The sequence below is a fragment of the Ovis aries genome, chromosome 7 (genome assembly GCF_016772045.2).
Source record: "Ovis aries strain OAR_USU_Benz2616 breed Rambouillet chromosome 7, ARS-UI_Ramb_v3.0, whole genome shotgun sequence".
In the NCBI taxonomy this organism is placed as follows: domain Eukaryota; kingdom Metazoa; phylum Chordata; class Mammalia; order Artiodactyla; family Bovidae; genus Ovis; species Ovis aries.
Window position 1 is genome coordinate 98,537,503 of NC_056060.1, and position 22,900 is coordinate 98,560,402.

Consider the following 22,900-nt stretch of genomic DNA (forward strand, 5'->3'; position numbering starts at 1 on the left):
GCACATCTTAAAAGACATTCATTCCTGCAAATTAATTTTTGTTGCTGAGAGTTTGGTTTTTTTATCCTTTGGTATTCATTTTTAAAAATCAGGCAACATGCAGGACTGTAAATAAAAATTTGGCTATGAAAAGTAACCATTAAGAATATCTGATCGTTTCTGTTGACAAATATTTCGACAGGGTTCACACAGCGGAAGCTGTAGAGTCACAGGAGTTTTAGACGCTGACAGGGTAAACAGGCTCATTGAATTCATCATTCAGTGAGTCCTTTTTTGTTTTTCCCCTTTCTTTCCTGAGCAGGTCTGTGAAGAGGGAACTTTATGTTGTTTTTTCTACTTGGAGGATGACCGCTTTACCGTGCTGTGTTGGTTTCTGCCATACATCACCAGGAATCCGCGGTGAACGTATAGATACCCGCACCTCCCCGGGCCTCCGTCCCACCCTACACCTCTAGGTCATCACAGAGCACGCGGCTGAGCTCCCTGCTACAAGGCTGTGAAGAAATTTCAAGTTACAACTTGAACAAGTTTAACAGTTACTCAGAGCATTAGCCTAAAAGCGGGGCTTCCCCAGGCGGCTCAGCTGTAAAGAACGCCACGCACCCGCAGCAGCCTAAAGAAATGGGCCCAGACTCGAGCCCAGGGTGTGCAGCAGTGTTGAAGCTGTGGTTCAGTTGCTCAGTCGTGTCTATTTTTTCACCCCATGGACTGAAGCCCGCCAAGCTGCTCTGCCCATGGGATTCTCCAGGCAAGAAGACTGCCATGCCCTTCTCCCGGGGATCTTCCGGACCCAGGGATCAAGCCCGTGTCTCGTGCATTGCAGGCGGATTCTTCATCACAGAGCCATCTGGGAAGCCCAGGGTTAAATTTGGGATATAAAAAATGTTGTGTAAGGTAGGACCACAAGTATCCTCTAAAGGAATGTTAAAATTTAGTGAGTAGAAACAGTTTAAGCTGGGCCTAAATTTTGGTAGGTAGATAACTCGTAAAGGAGGAGGAGGACATTCCTGGAACGAGTAAGGCTATTAAAAAGAATAGAGGTGCACATGGGGTGGAGACTGGAAGGGTGATACTTAATTTTTAAATTTATATTGTAAAAGTAGTACATTGAGTTCCACTATAAAAATTGAAGATACATTAAGGGTGTGCTCTTTTTCTCCTTGAAAGCTAAGTTTCTAAAAGTGAGATTAAAAAAAAATACCAAATAAGTAAGAGTGAGATCAAAGGTTTTCTGTATTTCCATCTTTAGATTATTTTCTAAAGAAATTGTCAGAATCCCCAATAAGCCTATAGGGCATGAAAGGGTTTCTTTGTATTCTAACCAACACAATTTTTTTTAATCTTTCTAACTTTTCCTAATCTACTGAGTGAAAAATAAGTGCTGCTTTTCATTTTTATTTCTCTGATTAATAGGAGGTGTTTTGACTCCAAGCATGTTTATACTTTCTCTCCTACAGTTTTTTAAAGAAAATGTTATTCTTAGTTTCTTTTGTTTTATAGGAGTTTAAAAGGGGTTTTATAGTCAAATAAGCCTATCTTTTCAATGGCAACTTCTGGGTTTTGGGGTGTGTTTGGTAAAGATTCCTTCTACCCAAGATTAAAAAAAAAGTCCTCCTAACTTTTTTTCTTTTACTTTTGGAGTTTGTTTTAACCGAGAGATCTTTATTTTTGTACACTGGTGAGTTGACTCATTTTTTTCCCCAAACGGAAAGCTAACTATCCCCTACACAATCTGCCGGAAAGGCTATCTTTTCCTTACTGTTTTGAAATACCATGTTGGTCATATGTTAAGCTGTCACTTATCTGTAACCATGTCTGGCTTCTCTATTCTATCCCATTGATCTCTCTGTGAACCTGTTCAGATACCTCCTTGCTGTAGGTTTACTGTAGGTTTCTGATGTCTTGTAAGGCAAATCCCCCCTTATAATTATTCTTTCTCACTTTTAGGGGTGGGAAGATACTCTTCCTGATGATTGTCAGATTCAACTATTCTAGTTATTAAAAAAACACAATTTACAGGGTAATTTGAAGAGAACTGAAACATCAGTATCTGATCTTTCAATCTAGGACCAGGGTATTTATTTATGTTTCTTTTTTATATGACTTTCAGTACCATTTAGTAGTGTCATTCATGTGGGAGTTAGCGACATCTTGCTAATTAGTATAAGTAGATGTCCAAAATCTAATTATGGGAGACAAAGAAATGATGATGAAGGTATTAGTGTTTGTCAGCTTTGCTGCTGTAACAAATGACCCAAACGTCTCAGTAACTTTCAGCAATCGCCTTTCCTTCTGGTTCACGTTGCACGTTGGCAGTTGTGCAGAGCTGTGGCTTGGCTGCGCTTGGCTCAATCCGTCTTTTCATCCTAAAACTCAGGCTGAAGAAGCAGAGGAGAAAAAGCAAGAGACAACCATAAAGGCTCTAGAAGATTCTGTGTTTTTTTTCTGCTCATAATCCATTGACCACAGCAAGTCATGTGGCCAACTCCAATGTCAACGGGGCCAGGGCAGTCACGTGGCAGTGGTGGGTAGAGGTTTAACCTTCCTGTAGAGGAGGGGATAAATGGATAACCGGGACAGTAATACAGTCTGCCACAGTATCCTCAGGAAAAGGAATTATGTAAGGGAATTCAAAACTCTATAAATGCTTAAAACTTTGGAACGTCCAGAGTAAAGTGGAAAATTTTTCAGAATATGAGGGAGGGAAAAGGGGAACGCCAGGAAGTATAAATATGGGACTTTCACGAGAAGACAAAAATATGTTCCACCGTGCAGGGAAAAGTTAGCTCTCACTGTTCAACCTTCTCCGGTTCCAGCAGGCATTCAGGGATGGGCGGTCAGCTGGGAATGAGAGTAGGTGTGCCGGGCACACGACTGCTCTGGATTCCCTTTCATTGCCTTTCTCTCCGAATTCCATCTGGGAAGGATGCCGTAGGGCAGCGCTCTGTTACTGACTCTAACAGGGCCAAGGCCAGGCACTGTGAAGAGATTGGAATAAAGGTGCAGGAATTCTTGAGATGACTGTTTTATGTTTGGTTTGATGATAAGGTATTATGTTCAGTTAAATAATCTATACTACCAAGTCTTAACATTTATCAAGATGCTAATTAATAGTTAGATCTTAAAACTTAAATAGTAAACCAGAACTTGCATTACTCAGTATAACATTATTGGAAGGAAAGCTATTTATTCAGAATTTTTTTTTTTGAGCCCGTATTATGTCCAAACACTATTCTAGGCACTGAGGATGCAGTCAGCTTTCTACTTTTGGTGCTTGCTTTCTGGGGAAGAGTGGGTAAGGGTAGAGAGAGGTAAATATATGCATGCATACATGTAAAATATGTCAGGTGGTTACAGACGCTGCAAAGGAAAAAGTGGCAGGAAAATGAGATGGGAATGGTTTCCAGGGAGGACCTCTTTAATAAAGTGATATATCAGTGGGGAATTCTATGAATGGACAGAGTGATGTAGGTGGCTACCTCGAGGCAGAGTGTGGCTGTCAGCAAACACTACCCTAAGCCCAGACAAGCACCAGCAAGGAGGCCCGTGAACCAAGTAAGCAAGTCAGAGGGGCTGAGATATGGCCAGAGAAGCAGGCGGGAGCTAGGACCTGCAGGACCTTCAGATCTTGGTAGAGAGTTTGGATGGTAGCGTTAGAGCCTTTCAGAACTTTTTTTTTTTTTTTAAAGAGCAGTACTCTAGCCAAATCGAAGATATTGCCTTACTCACTGCCCTTCTGCCTTGAGTGTGCGTAAGTGTCCTTGTGGTGGACCAAAGTAGCAAGCAGGGAGGTAAGAATATAGAGCAGATTGCACTTTGAAAACCACTGCTTTCAGTTTGCATCTAAACTTTTTATACCAGGATTCCTTGTATACAAATGCCATATGATAGGTAGATTTTGGTTTGATCAAAATGCCATTATTTTAGCTAAAAAAGGAGACTAGGTTTATTTTTCTTTTTAAAAATAATTTTAGAAGGATCCTCATGACCCCTTCCCAATGAGTAGAAATAAGGCACTCTTTCAGATCATGTTCATTGGAATGAGGATGAGATGGAGCCAGAAGTGGTTGTCACATAAATAGAATTTATACCAACAGAGTTCTAAGCTTACTTCAATTGTTGAAATTAATTTGTTTTCAGACTTCAGAATCTGATTTTCAGAGTACAAGAAGCTTGATGGAAAAAGCAATTGAATGCAATCAGCCTCTCTTTATGGGCTTAGTTTAAAACTGTTTAGGCTGTCCTGTGTGATATGAGTCAGAGACTCGATAAACCTTCCTAAGAACACCTAGAGGCTCTCCTTCAGGGATGTTTAATTGCCTGTGAAATTCAGACTGAAACAAGCAAATTTAGAATAAAAGGGAACGTTGAACCATTGTATTTTCACATTTCTGAGTCTTTGGCCAAAATACCAGGTGACGACTTCATTGGAGAGTCACGAGAGAGAAGAAAATGGGTCTTGGCTGATGGTCAGTTATTTGAGGTCAATGTAAGGTAGCTCATGTACAGAAATCGAGAGGCATTTTATTATTTTCAGGGAAGTCACTAGTTTTACAGCGTTTTTCAACTTGGACATTATAATGGTAGTAACAGAGTGTGAAGAGAATACATCCCATCAATTTAGGAAAAATTATTGTTCAAGTATTTGAAATGCCAGTAATATTTGATTGTGACTAACTTTATGGCATAAAATAGCTTTTCTGTGAATAAAGGCTTACATAGGCTTGAACACTTGAGAAAATGTGAAGATTTATAAAGAGAGCTATAGTAATTAAAGCTGTGATATACTTTCTTAAATATTGACCTTCATATCACTAACCTTGAATAGACAATCCAGAAACAGCATTCATTCTATGCTATAATTTGCAATACAATTAAGGTAGCATTCAAAAATCACTGAATCAGTGTCTAGTAAACTATGGAATACAAAATACACATTAAAAAAAAAAAAACACCAAGAGCTTTCCTGCATAACAAAATTTTCTAGAAAGACAGTTTTCTGCATTTGGCAAATAATAACTTTGGCTCTGCCCTTCCAATAACCAAATGTATTATGATGTTCATGGCATTGACTATAATTTTCTGCACAATCTTAAATAATAGTGGTGCTAGCCTGTCTTGTCCCATATTCTAACGGAGATGTGTCTAAGGGTGTACTGTGGAGTGTGGTTTAAGATAGGATACTCTAACAAGCCAAGGGGACTTCTTGGTGGCTCAGATGGTAAAGAATCTGCCTGCAATGCAGGAGACCTGGAATCTCTGAGTTGGGAAGATCCCCTGGAAAAGGGAACACCAACTCATTCCAGTATTCTTGCCCGGACAAGACCATGGACAGAGGAGCCTGGCAAGCTATAGTCTATGGGACTCCAAAGAGTCGGCCACGACTGAGCAACTAACACTTCACTTTCACAACATGCTAAGGGAAAATCCTTATATTGCCAGTTTGTGGTGGTGGTTTGGTTGCTTAGTCATGTCGAACCTTGTCACCTTATGGTGGGTAGACCTCCAGGCTCCTCTATCCAAGTTTACCGAGAGCTATAACTTTCTCTCCCTTCCATGAGAGAGGAGAGTCTTTGCTACATCCTCATAGTTTAGAAAGTGTCTGGTACAGGTGGGCACTCAATAAATGCTTGGTGAGTAAATAAGTTATTAAGAGGATTGAGTTAAGAAGACATGTGATGTGTCTATAAAATTATCTGGAAAAGTTTGAGATCTTAAGAATAATTTATCTAACAATATTGGAATTATACATATATTAAAGTTGTATTAGAAAAATGTAGGTTCCTTCTTTGTGTCATATGAGCCATCGGTTCAGTTTAGTCGCTCAGCTGTGACCGACGCTTTGTGACACCATGGACTGCAGCACACCAGACTTCCCTGTCCATCACCAACTCCTGGAGATTGCTCAAACTCATGTCCATTGAGTCTGTGATGCTATCCAATCATTTCACCCTCTGTCGTCCCCTTCTCCTGCCTTCAATCTTCCCCAGCAACAGGGTCTTTTCCAATGAGTCAGTTCTTTGCATCAGGTGGCCAAAGTATTGGAGTTTCAGCTTCAGTATAAGTCCCTCCAATGAGTATTCAGGATTGATTTCTTTGAGGATTGACTGGTTTGATCTTGCAGTCCAAGGGATCTAGTTTCCTCACCAGCTATTGAACCAGGGTGCCCTGTATTAGTAGTACGGAATCTTAGCCACTGGACTGCCAGGGAAGTTCCCATATGAGCCATAGTAATGTCCTTAACAGCAGGGAAACCTGAGTGAAGAGGATACAGGAACTCTCTGTATTATCTTTGTAACTTTTCCATGAATCTGAATGTATCCTAAGGAAAAATTGAAGGTGGGAGGAGAAGGAGACGAGAGAGGATGAGATGGTTGGATGGCATCACCGACTCAATGGACATGAGTTTGAGTAAACTCCAGGAGTTGGTGATGGACAGGGAGGCCTGGTGCACAGCAGTCCATGGGGTGGCAAAGAATCAGACACGACTGAGTGACTGAACTGAACTGAGTGTTTAGAAAATCTGTCTAATATGAAACAGGGGTTGGGAATCAGTTATATAGAAACCACTTACATTGCACCAGAAAAAAAAAAAAGTGCCCCATGAAATATTGAGTCCAACTGCCAATTCCAGCATGCACAGCCCTAAAAACCTGAACCCTAGAAGCAATGGGCTGCTGCTTTGGAACAGGTTACATTTCTAGAAGCACTTCCAGGGAAACAAAAATGGAGTAATTGCAATAAACATAACTGGAATAATCACAGTTCTGATAATTAATTGCCTCTAAGATACAGAAATTCAAGAAAGACTGCTTAGTAAAGGAGAAAAAACTACTCACAACCCATTTCTGAGTTTAGAAAGGTGTCATTTTGATATATATGAAAGGTATATATATCTGGATTCAACATAATGTCATTGTGGTACCCTCGTGACTTGAGAAAATTATCATTTATCTTTGCTAAGAGCTGTTGTCAGTTTGCTTTTGATCTCTAAAGGAGATTTAGACCTGATCAGAAAGTTCTTCAATATTGAGTTACTATTTCTTCTCCTGCCTCGCCCACTGTGGTAGGAAGAAGGCAAGGAAAAAAGATCCCCTGGCCCTACATAATGAAGCTAACCTGGATTTAGCTTGGTCTCATGTCTCTTTTCCTAATCATTAAAAATATTTGTCATCTGTGTAAATCTCCAGAGGGAAGTTAGAACTGTATAAAGAAATCACTGTGCACAAGTGAACATTTGACAAACAAGTGCTTGGAGATGGCGTTTCTAAAAGCTCCTTAAAAAATTTATTTTTTGCTGACATTATTTTGTTTAGTAAAAATATCTGATTTATAAATCCAGAACCCCAAGGCATCTTCAAATTAACAAATGGTGTTAGCAGTTTGTAATGATCCAGATAACAATCCAGCTCCTTAACTCCATGTAACAGCACATTAATAATTTCTCTGAGCCTATTCCAGTTTTTCATCTGTAAAATGAAGAATTTGAGAATATACTGAGAATACATTTGAGAATAAGCAGTTCTCAATGTACCTTTTCATTGGGACACCAAGACTCGGCGAGAAGGACTTAAGAGAAACAGACTGGAGTGTTTGCGGATTTAGGGCTTGGCGTTCTGGTGGGCAGGATGCTGCTGAAGAAAGGTGTCCCCTGTGTTTCTGAAGTCGGAGGGGTAAGTGACAGGGGTATAAGAATGTCTGAATTGGAAGAGCAGTGGCTACTGCTGGAAGAGCAGCTCCCGGGACTTTTCTGGCACTGGCGGAGGACGCGAGTTCGGTTGCTAGGCAACCGGGGGTCCTCGGGGCGGGCGGAGGACCCCAGTAGAGGTGTCTCAGTCAGTGCCTGTCCGCTTGGGTGCGGTACCGGCCTCGAAACTAACGAAGTAGGTCGCCTTTTCAAAGGTGCACAGTTTCTGGAGCCAAGGCTTGGCGAGCCCCAGAGCCGAGCTCCGCCCGCGGCGCGTTTCCCTGTCCCAGTTCCTTGGGCGCGAGGCGGGCGCCTCTCGGGCCAAGCCCCCGCCGCCGAGCGTTGCTGGGCGGGACCGGACGCCGCCGCCCGCGGCCCCCGCCCGCCCCGGCAGGCCCGAGCCCACCCGCGCCCCTCACGGCCGCCCCGGTCCCGGCGCCCCCAGCGCCTCCCGCCAGCCCGAGCACTGCGCTCGCTGGCCCGTCCCCCACCGGCCCCCAGCACCCCCCGCCCGCCGGGCCCGCGCCCCGCACCCGCCCTGGCCCCCGGCCCCGGCCCCGGCCCCGCGCCCCCGCCCGCGGGCGCGCCGGGCTTGGACATGGAGCCGCTGCTCCTGGCCTGGAGCTACTTCAGGCGCAGGAGGTTCCAGCTCTGCGCCGATCTGTGCACGCAGATGCTGGAGAAGTCCCCTTGTGACCAGGTACCGGCCGGACCCCGCCGGGACTGCGGGTCTTGGCAAGAGGGCTCCGGGGGCTCCCCGGGACCCCACCGGGAGGGGGCAGCAGGGAGGAGGACGCAGGGCGAGGGTGACCCTGTGGTCAGCACGGACGCGTGGAGCCCAGATCCTCCGGGACCGCGGCCTCTGGGTCCTGACTGCGGCGACCGCGCCCTCCGCTAACTTCAGCTGCTGAAAGATGCTGAAAGACAGCAGCTAGGAGACCGCCCTCAGATGTCGCTGAAAAGATGATGAACTCTGTTAGGTCCTGCATTCTTGAGTATCAGTTCAGTCCAGTCGCTCAGTCGTGTCTGACTCTTTGCGACCCCATGGACTGCAGCACGTCAGGCCTCCCTTGTCCATCACCAACTCCCGGAGTTTACTCACACTCAGGTCCATCGAGTCGGTGATGCGTATATTCTTGCGTAGAGGTGGGCTTTTAAGCTCGCTGCCTGTTACCTCTTAATTTCCAAAACAGTTATGTATAAACTTAAAAATCTGTAACTCCCCGCCCCCCCCACCCCCCCCATGAAATAGCTGCCTTGTTTTCTTTTGGATCAAACGTATAATCCTTCCAGTTCCTGTTAAGATGGTTGTCCAAAATTGGGGAGCTTTGGATTCTGGGCCTTGAGTGCAGCTTGAGGCAAACAATTCAAGTTAGGGGAATGAGAACCTAGGAAGGGAAAAGATACATTTATTATTAGGAGGGTGGGGTGAGAAAAATAATCCCCCTAAAAGAAGGAAATGACGGCATTGATTGTAGTTTACTCTTAAATAAAGTACAGTGTTAAATAAGTGAGTGAAAACGGTTATATGCCGCTTGTGAGAGGGGCACTGCTGCGGTAGTCAGGTAGTTCTGGAGGAGGCCAAAAAAGGAGAAAAGTGCCTCGAGTAAATGCAAAATGTACGTATGGAGCTCGAGTTCCCCAGCTTTTCCTCTAGTGGTGTTGGCTTGGGGATGTTAGAGAAAAAGGGAAAATTGATAAGAGTTACATTCACGGAGGTGTGACAATTGTTGCTCCGCTCTGCCTTAGCTCCTAGCAAGTGGATAGTGGAGAGCCTGTCAGGGAGAATAGTTTGGCCTTCAGATAGACAGCACATCTCCCTTAGAACAATCTTCCTTAGTGGGGATGCTAAACTAGGTTCTGTTTGGGTTAGTTCCTATTGGTTAATAAGACTCTTATTTCCATAGGCAAGCATTTTTCCGAGTGTGTTTCTTAGCACAGTCGTCCCAGAAATACTGCTAAAAAAAAAAAAGATTCCACCCTCAGGTTTGTTTGAGAACCATGACAAAATCTGGACCCCTTTACAGTTTGTACAACCAGAGTTTGTTACACACCAGTGATGTACCAGACATTGTTTTTCCGTTGAGTCAGAGTAGTTTCCATTCTGCAGAACAACAGTCCCTGGAGGAAGAAAATTTCCTCATTAAATGCATTTGGGAAACATATATTCCCTACTTAGAGATTCATACTAAAGGCTCTGAGAATTTCTGCAAAAAGGAACTTAACTTTGCCTGATTTTGATGAATACAATAGTTATGAAACTTGATTGACCACTGATTCCTTTTGTGGCTGTGGGTGAGGGTCAGATCACCCTAGAGAGATGTCACATTGGGAAATGTGTTATAGGCAAAGCAGCAGTGTTTTCTATTAATAGTTAAGACATTGTAATCTTTATAAAAACCATTTTTGTGTTAGTTTTCAGGTGTTAGAGTGAAGTGATTCATATATATATATTCATATATATATTTCAGCTTCTTTCCTATTATATAAGTTGTTATGATATTGAATATAGTTTCCTGTGCTATATAGAAGGTCTTTGTTGGTTATTCATATATAGCAGTGGGTATATGTTACTGCCTAAATCCTAACAACTCCCAGCCCACTTTCCCCTTTGGTAACCATAGTTTGCTTTCTGTGTCTGTCGTCTTAATGGCATAGTCACAGTGACATTCAGTATTGCAATTCAGGCTTCGTTTGTGCTGGGCACTGTGCTTAGGTCTTTAGTGTTGAGTGACCTTTTATAGAGTGCTTACTACTTGTCAGGGATAAATTCTATAAATTATGTGTATTTCTTTGCTGAGAATAGCCTTGCAAAGTAGGTAACAAATCGCTAACATTCATTGAGTATCCATTGAGCCTCTGTCAGGCTTGATTCGGAGGGTTTTCTGTTATCTCATTTAATCCTCAGCTAGTTTAGGAAGTTGGTGCTATTTGCACCATTTTGCCGGTTGAGCCCACTGAAGCACAAGGTGAAACAATTGTCTGAGGTTACAGAGGCGGTAAGCCTGTTCCCTTTGTCTATATGATGCAGCTTCTTTGGCACTTATGGAGCCTCATTTTTCAAAAATCTATGTCTCCAGACTTTTCCTAGTACATTTTCTCATCTGCTGTTCCTTTTTCAAGATTTCGGCTAAACAGTAAGGAACTCGACATACCTGTGTACTTGGGTTAAAGGCTCTGAGAAGTCCGGAAGGAAGGTAACCTGCCTAATTTTGATTAAGGCATCATTCTAAAACTTATTTGTCGCCTGGTTTCTTGTTTGGGGGAGAGGTACAGATTTTTCCCGGGGAAGTGTTGTCACTTTGGGAATGCATAGGCAAAATCTTGGCGTTGTTATTGGTGAAGACCCAGCTGTAGAGGAGACCGTGACTCCTTTCCTCGTACCTAGGGAGAACAGGATGAAGAAGTTAAGAACTTCATTTAAAATCTCCTGAATTGAGAGCTAAACCAGTAATAACTGGAATCTCTTCACTTGGTCTCTTATGTGGGTCCCTTTAGGCTTTGCTGGCCCTCTTGGAAAATTAAGACTCGTTACCAGGAATGTTTAGTGGTTCTAATTTTGATAATGGCGACGAAGAACAGCAGACACAACCTCATACTGGGAAATACCACTGGTGTCGCCGGTTAACCGTCTGACGTGGTTTACATCATTAAGGCAGAAGATCTTGTTACTTCTTGTTGCTTCTTGCCACTGTCCTGTTTGTTGTAGATTTGAGATAATGCTTCAAAATGTGATGTAAGTGGAAGTGTTAGTTGCTCAGTTGTGTCTGACTCTTTGGGACCCATGGACTGTAGCCCACCAGTCTCCTCTGCCCATGGAATTTCCCAGGCAAGAATACCGGTGTAGGTTGCCATACCCTCCTTCAGGGGATCTTCCCGACCCAGGGGTCAAACCCAGGTCTCCTGCCATTGCTGGCAGATTGTTTACCATCTGAGCCACCGAGAAAGCTTGGTGATACATAATTTTAATATCCTAGAAATGTTTTTAAAAATGTGATTCTTTGCTCCTGGTTTTTTGTTATGAGCAGGGGTTGATATGTTCAGCTGCTATGAGTGTTGGAGGTGGCCTGGGAGAATCAGTACCAGATTTAGAAGAGATTGAGGACATGCTTTTCCTCTCGAATCCTTTTGTTATGCCGAGGTGGTTTATTTCTTTATTTATGTTGTCAGAATGGTGAGCAGCTCTTTGCCGGGAACAGAAGTTTGAAGATGATGTTACCTGACCAACCTGGCCCTCGGATGCCAGGCTTGGGCCTCTGTAGAGCTGGCACGGCTCACTGCTGCTGGTTATCCTTGAGCTGGCCTTTCAGTGCTGTGCTCTCTCTGTGCGCTTTCCTTAGCACCGATTTGTGCGTCTTGTATCCAAATGTTACTTTGTTTTGGAAACATTTTCCAGTATGATTTTCCCCAACGCTTAAAGAAGTCGTGCTTTTTTTTCTTAATTAAAAAGAATTTCAATATTTATGTTCGAGTGCTGATGGAATTAATGAAGAGCTTTAGGAAGCTTAAGGAGGTTTTCCTATGATTAAAAGCCCCCAAATTCTTTTTTCCTCTTAGCATGTGAGTCCAGGATGGCAGGTCTGTGTGGGATGGCAAGGCATCTGGCACACGGGTGCCCTCATTACTTATTAATATTTGCTGAATGAGTGCAGCAGTCACATTCACAGGTGCATTGGGAGGGTGTTATTTATGTGTGCCAGCTTCCGCTCTGTTTACCAAGATCACCCTAGTTGCCTGATAGCCTCTGCCGCTCCCTGCCCCTATCTTAATTCTCAGCACCATAGGTTCTTTTTATTTTTTTTCCTTAATACTTATTTTTACTTCTTTAATTATTTGGCTGCACCGAGTCTCAGTTGCGGCACATGGGATCTAGTTTCCCGACCAGGGATCGAACCCAGGCCCCCTACATTGGGAGCTTGGAGCCTTAGCCACCAGACCACCAGGGTAGCCCCACCGTAGTTTCTTTAAGTGGATTCACCTTTTCAAATAAGTGTGATTGCATTATGGGGCATTCTTACTTCATTTCTTGTTTCAAGGATGAATTTTTTAAAAAAAAAACCGGTTGAGCAGTTTCTTCCTGGATCCTTCCAGGAGAGTATTTCTGGTCGTAATTATCATCACTGGTATTTCTCACCAGTTGTTGTTCCTCTGGAGGAAGTTCAGAGACTGGCAGTCAATGAAGAGCTAACAGAAATACGTGATCAGAGCAGAAGCAGATGGTCCTCAGCCCGCAGTTAGCTGGTTTATCTTCGCATGTCTCTTTAGCCTCATGGGCTTTGTTTGGTTGTTTTTTGAGGCGTCTGTATTTTAGACTGTTTTTCCCCTGCAGCTCCTTGAAGTACTGTTTCTATGCCACCCAGCTGATTTCAGTACAAACGAGTGACTCTGAGTGCCTGGACACATGGAAAAGAAAGGAAATGAAAGTATTTCTCCTGAGTGCTGAATGGATTCATTTTTGCTCTTGCTTTTTTTTTCCCCCTCCCAGAACAAAAACAGCTTTTGTTTTTTATGTTAATTTTCACTTTTTAGCCTTGCTTATTTTTCTCCCAGATGAGGAAAACCTCTCTAAACTGAATTGCTCTTTGTTAATCTTTTTATAAGCTGGTCCAGGGAGCTTCATGAAGATAACATTTCAGTCGTGATACATTGTTAACCTCGGGAAATGAAGCCCACCTCTCAGACTACTGCTACACTTAGTTTTCCTTTTTAAGAGATAACGTGTTGGTGTCATATCAAAAACAATGAGTACTTTGTACTTTTTATTAGGGCTTTCCAAGTACTCAGTGGTAAAGATTCCACCTGCCAATACAGGGGACCTGGGTTCGATCCCTGGTTCAGGAAGATCCCCTGGAGGAGGAAATGGCAACCCACTCCAGTATTCCTGCCTGGGAAATCCCATGGACAGAGGAGCCTGGTGGGCTACAGTTCACGGGGTCGCAACAAGTTGGACACGACTGAGCGGCTGAGCACGCACACATACTGTCTACTAGGATGTGTGAATTTTAGTTTGATTCTTGCCAATGTCAGAGTAGTCAGGTTGGCTGGAGAGTTTAGAGAGGTTTTCCTCATCTGGGAGAAAAATAAGCAAAGCTAAAAAGTGAAAATTAACATAAAAAACAAAAGCTATTTTTGTTCTGGGAGGGGAAAAAAAAAAAAGCAAGAGCAAAAAATGAATCCATTCAGCACTCAGGAGAAATACTTTCATTTCCTTTCTCTTCCATGTGTCCTGGTTGGCTATGGACTAGCTTGTTTCCTTAGAGTAAAACGTTTGTATTGGGGTACAGAAGGGCTGACGGGTAGGTTGAAGATGATAACGTGATGTTTGGCAGTGCGGAAGGGCTCCTGAAAAAGATGGATTCTGAACTGCTTTTCCAGATGCAGAGTGGTAAGGGACTGAGGATAGGGTCCGTAAGCATAAAGGACTAAGGTACTGACCAGTTAAGAGTAAAGGACACCCGATGAATTCATCAGAGTTTTCCCATTTGACAAAACACAGTAAGAACAATTACTTCATAGAGAAGTGTTGTCTCTTTTCAGAGTTTTTCCTAAATCGTAACTGGGAAAGTGGTTAAAAGTTGTAAGATATAAAAAAGAGAAATGCAAAATGGCCTTCTGTGCAGCAATACGACCTAGAGGGAGTGCTTGCATTCACAGCTCATGTCGGTCATCCCGATTAGTTGCTTAATCTGATTACTGTTCTTTGTGTTGTTCCATATGTCAGATTCACGGCTTTGAAAAAAAGCAGCCCCGATTTTAGCTCCAGTATAATTCACCAGTTCATGAAACATACAGGGTTTTCAGGTAGTGTGTGGTTTTTAAAGATAATATACTTTTTCTTAATGGGGTAGATTTCCAATAAATTTGTAAAGTACTAGAATCAGTGGCTCTGGGAGTGGGAGGGTGAGCTGTGTATCAGAATGGGGGTAGTTCACATTTCCCTTCCCCACCACCAGTCTCTGCTTATAACGAGAGATGTTGCAGTGGAGAGTTGCGACTGTAAATGGTCTGAGTGTGGAGAAAAGGCCGAAAGCCGCTGGCTTAGGTGAACGGTAGGGAAGCAGGGGTCCCCAGTGAGGTGTATGTTAGTAGTTGTTCGAGACAAGGATCTGGTGCTGCAAATAAACATCTTTCTGTGTGGTTTACCTAATTTACTTCCTCACTGGGGCCATGGAGCCTTACAGCCAGACAGGCTTCTGATTCGAGACACTGCAGAGCAGTTCACTTTGCCGAATTTTACAGATTACATTCCCACTTGGCTCCCTGGTCACTAAATCTCGGTAAACCTTCTGAAATCCGTTCATTTCTCTCTCACATTCTTTCCCTTCCTGTTATTGCTAAATTCTGAATGATGACCCCGTGGTTTATGAGCAGAGCTGGTTAGACTCTTGAGCCAGAGTAAGTATTGATGGCAATTAGGAAGTCACATTCAGAACTAGCTGGAGATTTTAATTCCCTAAAGTAATAGCAACAACCTAGGGAAAGCTGTTCCCTCAGGAGGAAGGAAGCCTGCTGCTGTGAACTGAGGTTTATGCTCATCAGTTTGTGCTGGTTCTAGGCAGTGGCCCTCTATTCTCTTTACTCACTCACTTCGAAGGAGATTCAAAGGGAAGTTTTGATTTGATGCGCCATAAATTGGGAGTCAGTTCTGAGTTCTGAAGAAGGAAGTAATAGAGAGCTGGGTGCATTCCTGCTCATTAGATACGTGTTTTTATAAGGAAATTCTGTGTGGTTGATACTTGTTGAAAGTGCTACCACCTTATACCTCATAAACTAAGACAGTATATGTAAAAGAACTCTGAAAACTATGAAATGGTCTTTAAGGTGCCGGGTTTTATTTTTAAAGCTCTCCTGTAAAGTAGGCACTAGGGCTCTTGAGTTGAGAGGGGGACGGGGTCATGGAAACCTGACTTGTTCAAGGTCCTGCAGCTGAGTGGCCCCCTGGGGGTCAAGCCCAGGTCTTCTGATGCTGACGCTGCTGCTTTCTGCTCATCTGTGCTGACGCCCCTGGGAATAATCCGCTAGACCAAGTGAACCTAACTTGTGGTTCCTCATGTGCGTGGGTTAATTTAAATCATAAAACTATAATTGACAGAGACCCAAAGGTCAAGGTCTCAGTGATTTAAAAAGAGTTTTGCCCTATCTCTAGATTAAAATATCCTGACTCTTTCCCTGTGTTGTCCTGCCATTCCTGATGGGTCTGCAGACCAGCCTTGGTCTTCCACACCCTACAGCAGTCTGCCTTCCAGCCTTGCTAAGATCTCAATACAAAGCTAAGTGCATGCTCTTGACTGAGAGTGTCTAGGCTCAAATATTCCCTGTACACTTTGATCTCTGAGTTTCCTCATCCATCAAATGGCTATGTAAATATGCCTGTCTCAAAGGACGGTTGTATGGGCTAAGTTCATCAACATGTGTAAGTGAGCTCTTTTTGTCTATATAGCTAGAGATAGGGAGAAGGAGATGGCAACCCACTCCAGTATTCTTGCCTAGAGACTTCTATGGACAGAGGAGCCTGGTGGGCTGCTGTCCATGGGGTCACACAGAGTCGGATGCAGCTGAAGCGACTTAGCATGCATGCATGCATTGGAGAAGGAAATGGCAACCCACTCCAGTTTCTTGCCTGGAGAATCCTAGGGATGGAGGAGCCTGGTGGGCTGCCGTCTATGGGGTCGCACAGAATCAGACATGACTGAAGCGACTTAGCAGCAGCAGCAGCAGCTGGAGATATTTGCAGGCAGGATTCTGTCATTTGTATTTTTCTTAAAGGATTGTTGGTAATCTGGAAAACATCTATGCGGAAAGTGTTCAGTGAAATGGTGATAAAATAATGAATATAGTTCATAGAATATTGGCGATCAGCAAACTTCCAGAATCATCTCTCTCTCCTCTGATCTCCTTGTCTCTCTCGTTGTGCTTTTCTCTCATCCCCCTAAGGCATCGATAATTGGTTCAGGCTTGAGTATAGCATTTACCACATTGTACTGTAATCTATTTAATTATGTGCCTTCCCCCATAGAAAGTTTTCAGTGCCTGTCCAGGGAAGCCAGGGGAATGTGGTGGAATTAATGTTTTCTCTGCCTCCCTTGTGGTTCAGCCTCGTCTCCATCTTCAGCCACATCTCCTGGACCAGCTCTGCGCCTTTCCAGCCTCTGATTTTCTTCTCCTTTCGCGTCATTTTCCCCAGTGTCCTTCACTCGCATAGGAAATCGTCCTTGTGATCCCCAGAGACATAGAGACCGTGGAGGCCTTCATCAGTGAGCAGAGGGCACAGGCTGGGCTGCTGGTGCCAGTTTGGGCCGCTGGAGGAATCTTCGTGCCCTTGACGGGATAGCAGGCATCCCGCATCTATTTCCTCTCTGTGGCCCTTTTTCCTCTAACTTTTCTTTTCCTTGTCAGACGTTGTCTGCAATCACCTCTAGTGAACATTTTTACCCCTTTCTATACGGAACTTATCTTGTACCTCTCCTTCACTTTATCTTTCAATCCTGCCTTGTTATATCCAGCTCATTTTTTTATCTCCAAGGTGGACTGGCAAGAATGAGCTCTGGCTTCTTTGTGAGACCTTGAGCAAATTACATGACATCTCTGAATTTGTTTCCTTATCTGTAAAATGGATAATAACACTTACCCGCCTCCCTGGGATGGTTGTTGTGGGACTCAAATGAGATAATGGGTCATTTAGACATGTACACCAATAAATAAAAGGAAGAACAGAGGGGTTATTTCTTTTGTCATCTCACTGCCTGTATTGGTATCTTTCTCTAAATATGGACTGTGAGATCTCGGAGATCTGTTCTTTTTCCAGCTCTTTCTTATGCACACTGGCATTCAGTCGAGTTGCTCAGTCGTGTCTGACTCTTTGCGACCACGCCAGGCTTCCCTGTCCTTCACTGTTTCCCGGTGTCTGCTCAAACTCACGTCCATCGAGTCGGTGATGTCATCCAACCATCTCCTCTGTCGACCCCTTCTCCTCCTGGCTTCAGTCTTCCCCAGCATCAGGGTCTGTTCCAGTGAGTCAGTTCTTCGCATCAGGTGTTGGAGTATGAAACAGTGTGAAAGGCTCTGGCGCTGAAAAACTGCAGTTGCTGTGTCTTATAAGTTGCCGTTCTGTGTTTGGTTCAGCTACTTGCCAGTGTTAGTTGCTCAGTCGTGCCGGACTCTGCGACCCCACGGGCTGTAGCCCACCAGGCTCCTCTGTCCATGGAATTCTCCAGGCAAGAATACTGGAGTGGGTTGTCATTTCCTTCTTCAGAAGATCTTCCTGACCCGAGGATCGAACCCAGGTCTCCTGCGTCGCAGGGAGATTCTTTAGCATCTGAACCACCAGGGCCTCGCTGGACTCTCCCTTTCTGGCCTAGCCTAGCGTTTTCCTCTCATGCTGCTGTGGCGTGTCATGCTAAAGAAATTGCTTATCCTTGCCCGGTGACCAGATGGTTTACATATTGCTTCCACACATATTCTTAAATATTTTAGGGTATTCTTGTTGGATTTTAGAACTGTAGAAAGCAAGGATCTTTTTTTTCCCCTTTCTTCCCTTTTTCTGTTTCTTAGTAACTTTCCTAGTAAAACATGCTGCAGATTGAGTGCTCAGAGGTTGCTGACTATAAACATGTGAGTGTAGATCTTTTATAAATAAATTTGTTATGAATCTGTTTGTTTTTTTTTAAACCAGTGGACTTCCATTTAATTTGGGATAGGAAAAAACCCGAGTTTATCAGCACCTAGCACCGATATATAGTACATAGTCTATTTACAAACATTTCTCAGAGGACATTACAGTCAGAATTAATTTTTTATCTTCAGCCACTAATCCCATTATGTTTATGCAGAGCAGAAGGGTTTATAGTATGTGGATTTTCCTCCTCCCCAAGTGATTAAAGTCTGAATGTTTTAACCACCACCAACTTATTTTTGAATATAAAAAAAAATTTCCTTGGTATAGTTGCAAAATTATTTTTAATTCCTGAGATGCTGCAATTTCATAAATACATAGATTTCTTTTCTGTGCTCTAAGTGAGGTTAGAGTAATTAGAATTTTCTGATAATAGAAAATTTAGCACTCTTCCCTGGATATTAGTCATACAGAAGTCTTGAGTGCACTTTTGGGGAAGGATTAGAGTTAATGTTTGGGTTTTTATTGAATGATTTTTAGTCTACCTACAAATACTCGGTTAATCATTAAGACTTTTTATTTTAGAAACTGTATTATCCTAAAGATGTTTACTACCTTCTTAATGCTTTCCAGGAACCAGATCCTGCATTGCCAATGTCTCAGGTAAAGGTCTAGCTGCAATCTTTAGAGAATAGTTTAATTACTATTACTTAGTAGCTGCTATAGATTAGTAAGTTTGCTGCCTATCTACTGTGCTGTTATAAATAGCTAAATCTGCCAGGCATTCTGTACCTTTGTGCATAAATATAAACTATTATATTTCCAATACTTTTGTGTCTATAGGTGTAAAACTAGGGCACTCTACTCGTGAAGACTTGGAGCTTAAATAGAAATAACCAATACTGACCCAGAGGATGAGATACAAAAGAGGGGGCAAGGGGAGCCAGGGGCTTAGAAAGGGAGTCAGAACATCCGAAGAGCCAGGAGCCTGCGGAAAGACTGTGATGGATGGGATTGTCGGTCCTGAGGAAGGAGGAGGCTGACTCTGCTTGGAAAGATCTTGTCTTTAGAGAGAGGTGCCTGCCACCCTGAGGAGGAAAGGAAGACTTGGCCAGACAGCCACATCTCCCGAATCAGCTTTGTTAGAAGGGGAGAGGCAGCCAGAAAGAGCTGCCGACTGGGTGAGATGGTGGGTGGGTCGGGAGGGAACCAAGGAAGAGGAAGTCTGGGGGGGGGGGGGGGGGGGGGGGGGGGGGGGGAGGGGCGCTCCTGGCCAGTGAAGTTTTTAGCCTAAGGGTTTCTAGTAAGTGGGAATTAAGGAGAGGGGATGAGAGAGCTGTAAATCAGAGAACTTAAATATTTCCAGGTGTTTGCCCTGCCAAGCCAGAGAAAACTCTTGTCTTTTAGGTAAATAAACAGTTTGAATCTCATGGGGTTCAAATGTGTAGTCATCAGACCTTTATAGAAGAAAGTGGTATACAAAATACTCTGAAGGAGGCCTGTGTGGTATCAAAGATGGTAAATAGGTTAAAATGTAGTACTCTCTTTTTTAAAAGGACGAAATTTGTCATTAGAATATTCATTATAGTTTCTGTATTGATAGATGTGCAAAACTATTTTTTTTGCATACTATATGTACAAGTCATAAGAAGGACCTAAAGTGTGATAAGCAGAGTAAGTAACGTGCCTTTTGTTTTCAGTAATTTTGCAAGATTTTGATTAAGATTAAATTAAAACATCAACCATTTGCATTGTTGGTCTGGTTTTAAAACTTTACATGGAATTTGAAAGTTTCAAAGCCAGCACAAGGACTTCGTGAAGGACCTGCATTTGGTATGTCCTGTCCTGTTCCTGTTGACTTAATTGGACCGTGATCTAAAAGAATCAGAAGGGAGCAGGGCTGACTGGATTCTTTTGAGCTCACTATTCAGACTTTGCGCCCTTGCACTCTCTCAGGTATTAACCACTTCAAAGTAAATGAGGCTTTACAATAACAACTCAACATTTTGTGCCTGAATTTTCATTCTCATGGAGTAGGCAGAGTGTCAATTGTTACTGATTCTCATGATGTCTAAGTGAGGTTAGACAGACCATTCTTTTGGTGGCTTTATTCTAAGAACTGAAAGTGAAAGTGAAGTTGCTCAGTCGTGTCCGACTCTTTGCGACCCTATGGACTGTAGCCTATCAGGCTCCTCCATCCATGGGATTTTCCAGGCAAGAGTGCTAGAGTGGATTACCATTTCCTTCTTCAGGGGATCTTCGCGACCCAGGAATCGAACCCGGGTCTCCCGCATTGCAGGCAGACGCTTTACCATCTGAGCTACCAGGGAACGAAGCCCCCTTTTTCTAAGAATAACTTGGGAGAATTGTTTGTCACCAGCCTTAGGCCTCACATGGCTTTGCGTTCTGTATGAAGAGGAACAGAGCAATTTAAACATGTTTTACTCAGTCAGTAGAGTTTTACCCTTTCCGTTTGTCTATTTTTATCACTAAAATTGGGTTAACCTCCCAGAAGGTAGTACAAGTAAGTCAATATTTTCCTAATGTTAGCAGGCAGATATTTGCCTCTAGAGTAATGTCCTATAGACTAACTCAGTAGGTGAATGAGTTGGGATTATGTTTCACAGATAAAAAAGGAAATAATTGATGATAATTACTCATTTATCAAGGAGAATCTCTGTTTTTCTATGAAAAAACTCCTAAGCATCTATTATTTTATCAATTTCACAGTACTTCCAATTTATCATCAGTATTCAAAATTCTTTGCATAAACCACACGACCCTGTCATTTATTAACAAGTGTATTTGATACAAACAATTTGCAATTTTATTTAGATTCTAGTGGCAGTGTAGGATTACCAATTTGCTTTGTTATGCATTTTATTTCACTAATTAGTTTTGAACTTAAAAATTTAAACAGGCAGAGGAATTTAGGGTTGTAACGAGGCTTTCCTCCAAAATAAGATGCTTTCATTAAAATTCCAAGAATTGTTCCTGTTGCCCAGAGCAGTTCCTTGAATACAATCTGATGTTTAATCAAGCAGTGATATATATTTTTTTCAAGGGCATTTTTGTCAGGATAGAAATAAAGTTAGGACTATTATATTCTCAAATACTGATAAAATTTAAAATTAAATAATTGTGTAGGATTTTATTGCAGATATTTAAATATCAAGAATTCACATGATTATTTCTACTTGAGTGAGATTTTAGAAATTGAAACAAATATAAATCTATTTACTTTTTTGAAAAAATGAATTCTTATGGAATTTTAAAAAATAAATCTTCCTTTTTGGCTTCTGAAGCATATATTCATTTGGTGAGGGAGGGAATAGTGGATTTACTTTCCTATCCTGATATAAAAAAAGCTGCCCTTCCTTAGTATTTGAGAGTTTAGTAGGAGGATGGAAGTCAAGAAGCCTGATGGATTGGACTCTGAGCTGACAGGATGGGTATGAAAATGGTTTTACAAAATATGTGCATTGATAATTTATATCCAGCTGGCTAAATGATAACTATACTAATAAAAGCTTGACTTTTAGAAAGTTACTTTAACTAGGGTTCCAAATCATGTAAGTCCCCTACACACGAGCCTTTGGGTTGTGAACCTGCAGACACGCCATCGGACTCATGTGTTCGGTCGCGTCAGTGTGAGTGACGCTGCGTGAGCGTGAGTGACGTCAGCGTGAGTGACGCCAGCGTGAGTGAGGCTGCTCTGCCGCGTCTTCCGCCCTGACGGGCCTTCAGCTCCGCCCTCTCCCACCTCGTCTCTCTCCGCCGGCGGTAACCCCGCTTGCCTGTTTACTCGATGCCGGCTGCTGAGTGCCAGCTGCTGTACTACCGTCCTTTCCAAGGTCCTGTACTGTAAGATTAAAGCTGTTTTGTGTTTTTGTGTTTGTTTTTTTACGTGTTATTTGTGTGAAAAGCATCATAAAGCTATATAACAGCACAGTATTCTATAGCCGGTTATGTTAGCTGGGTACCTGGGCTGACTTTGTTGGACGTAGGAACAAACTGGACCTCTGTGCTCTTGGGACTAAACTCGTTCGTACGTAGGGGACTCCCTGTTCTCCTGAAACTTGACTAGCTCCTCCTCCTCAGGGGGGAAGTCCACACCCCTCTCCCCGGCAGACAGGGTCCCGCATTTGCCCCTGACTCTCCCTCCAGAGAAGGTGATGGCACCCCACTCCAGCACTCTTTCCTGGAAAATCCCATGGACATAGGAGCCTGGTAGGCTGCAGTCCATGGGGTTGCGAAGAGTCAGACACGACTGAGTGACTTCCCTTTCCCTTCCCTCCCTCCAGTTTATTCCCAAGCAGCTTCTCCTCAGCCGAGCCCCGCCCTTTAGTTTCTCCAGATTAGCTCCAAAGTGGGGCTTCCTCCTCCTCCTCATATCACCTGGCACTCGCTCTCCTATCTTCGCCTGGGTGCTGAACTCTTCACCTTTCCCTCCACCCCAAGGCATCCGGTCCCATCACTTCATGGCAAATAGATGGGGAAACAGTGGAAACAGTGGCAGACTTCGTTTTGGGGGCTCCAAAATCACTGCAGATGGTGACTGTAGCCATGACATTAAAAGATGCTTGCTCCTTGGAATAGAA

General features: G+C 43.2%; 1 protein-coding gene and 1 long non-coding RNA gene across 5 annotated transcripts in view; one reads left to right on the forward strand and one right to left on the reverse strand.

Moving 5' to 3' along the window:
* Window positions 1-2,056: 2,056 nt before the first annotated feature.
* LOC132660090 (uncharacterized) lies at window positions 2,057-7,752 on the reverse strand. Its single transcript, XR_009601314.1, has 2 exons — window positions 7,535-7,752; window positions 2,057-2,978 (listed from the first exon to the last, which is right to left on the reverse strand). It is a non-coding gene; the product is annotated as an uncharacterized LOC132660090 (long non-coding RNA).
* A 508-nt stretch (window positions 7,753-8,260) lies between these two features.
* Window positions 8,261-22,900, forward strand: part of TTC8 (tetratricopeptide repeat domain 8) — a 59,431-nt gene continuing 44,791 nt past the window's right edge. For 2 of the 4 annotated variants that reach the window (XM_027972112.2, XM_042252845.1), the window contains exons 1-2: window positions 8,261-8,387; window positions 18,933-18,962. In XM_027972112.2, coding sequence (XP_027827913.2) covers window positions 8,286-8,387; window positions 18,933-18,962 — 132 coding nt within the window. In that variant the 5' untranslated portion in view covers window positions 8,261-8,285. The remainder of the gene's footprint in view (window positions 8,388-18,932; window positions 18,963-22,900) is intronic. The other 2 variants (XM_027972108.2, XM_027972109.2) reach the window with 1 other exon arrangement.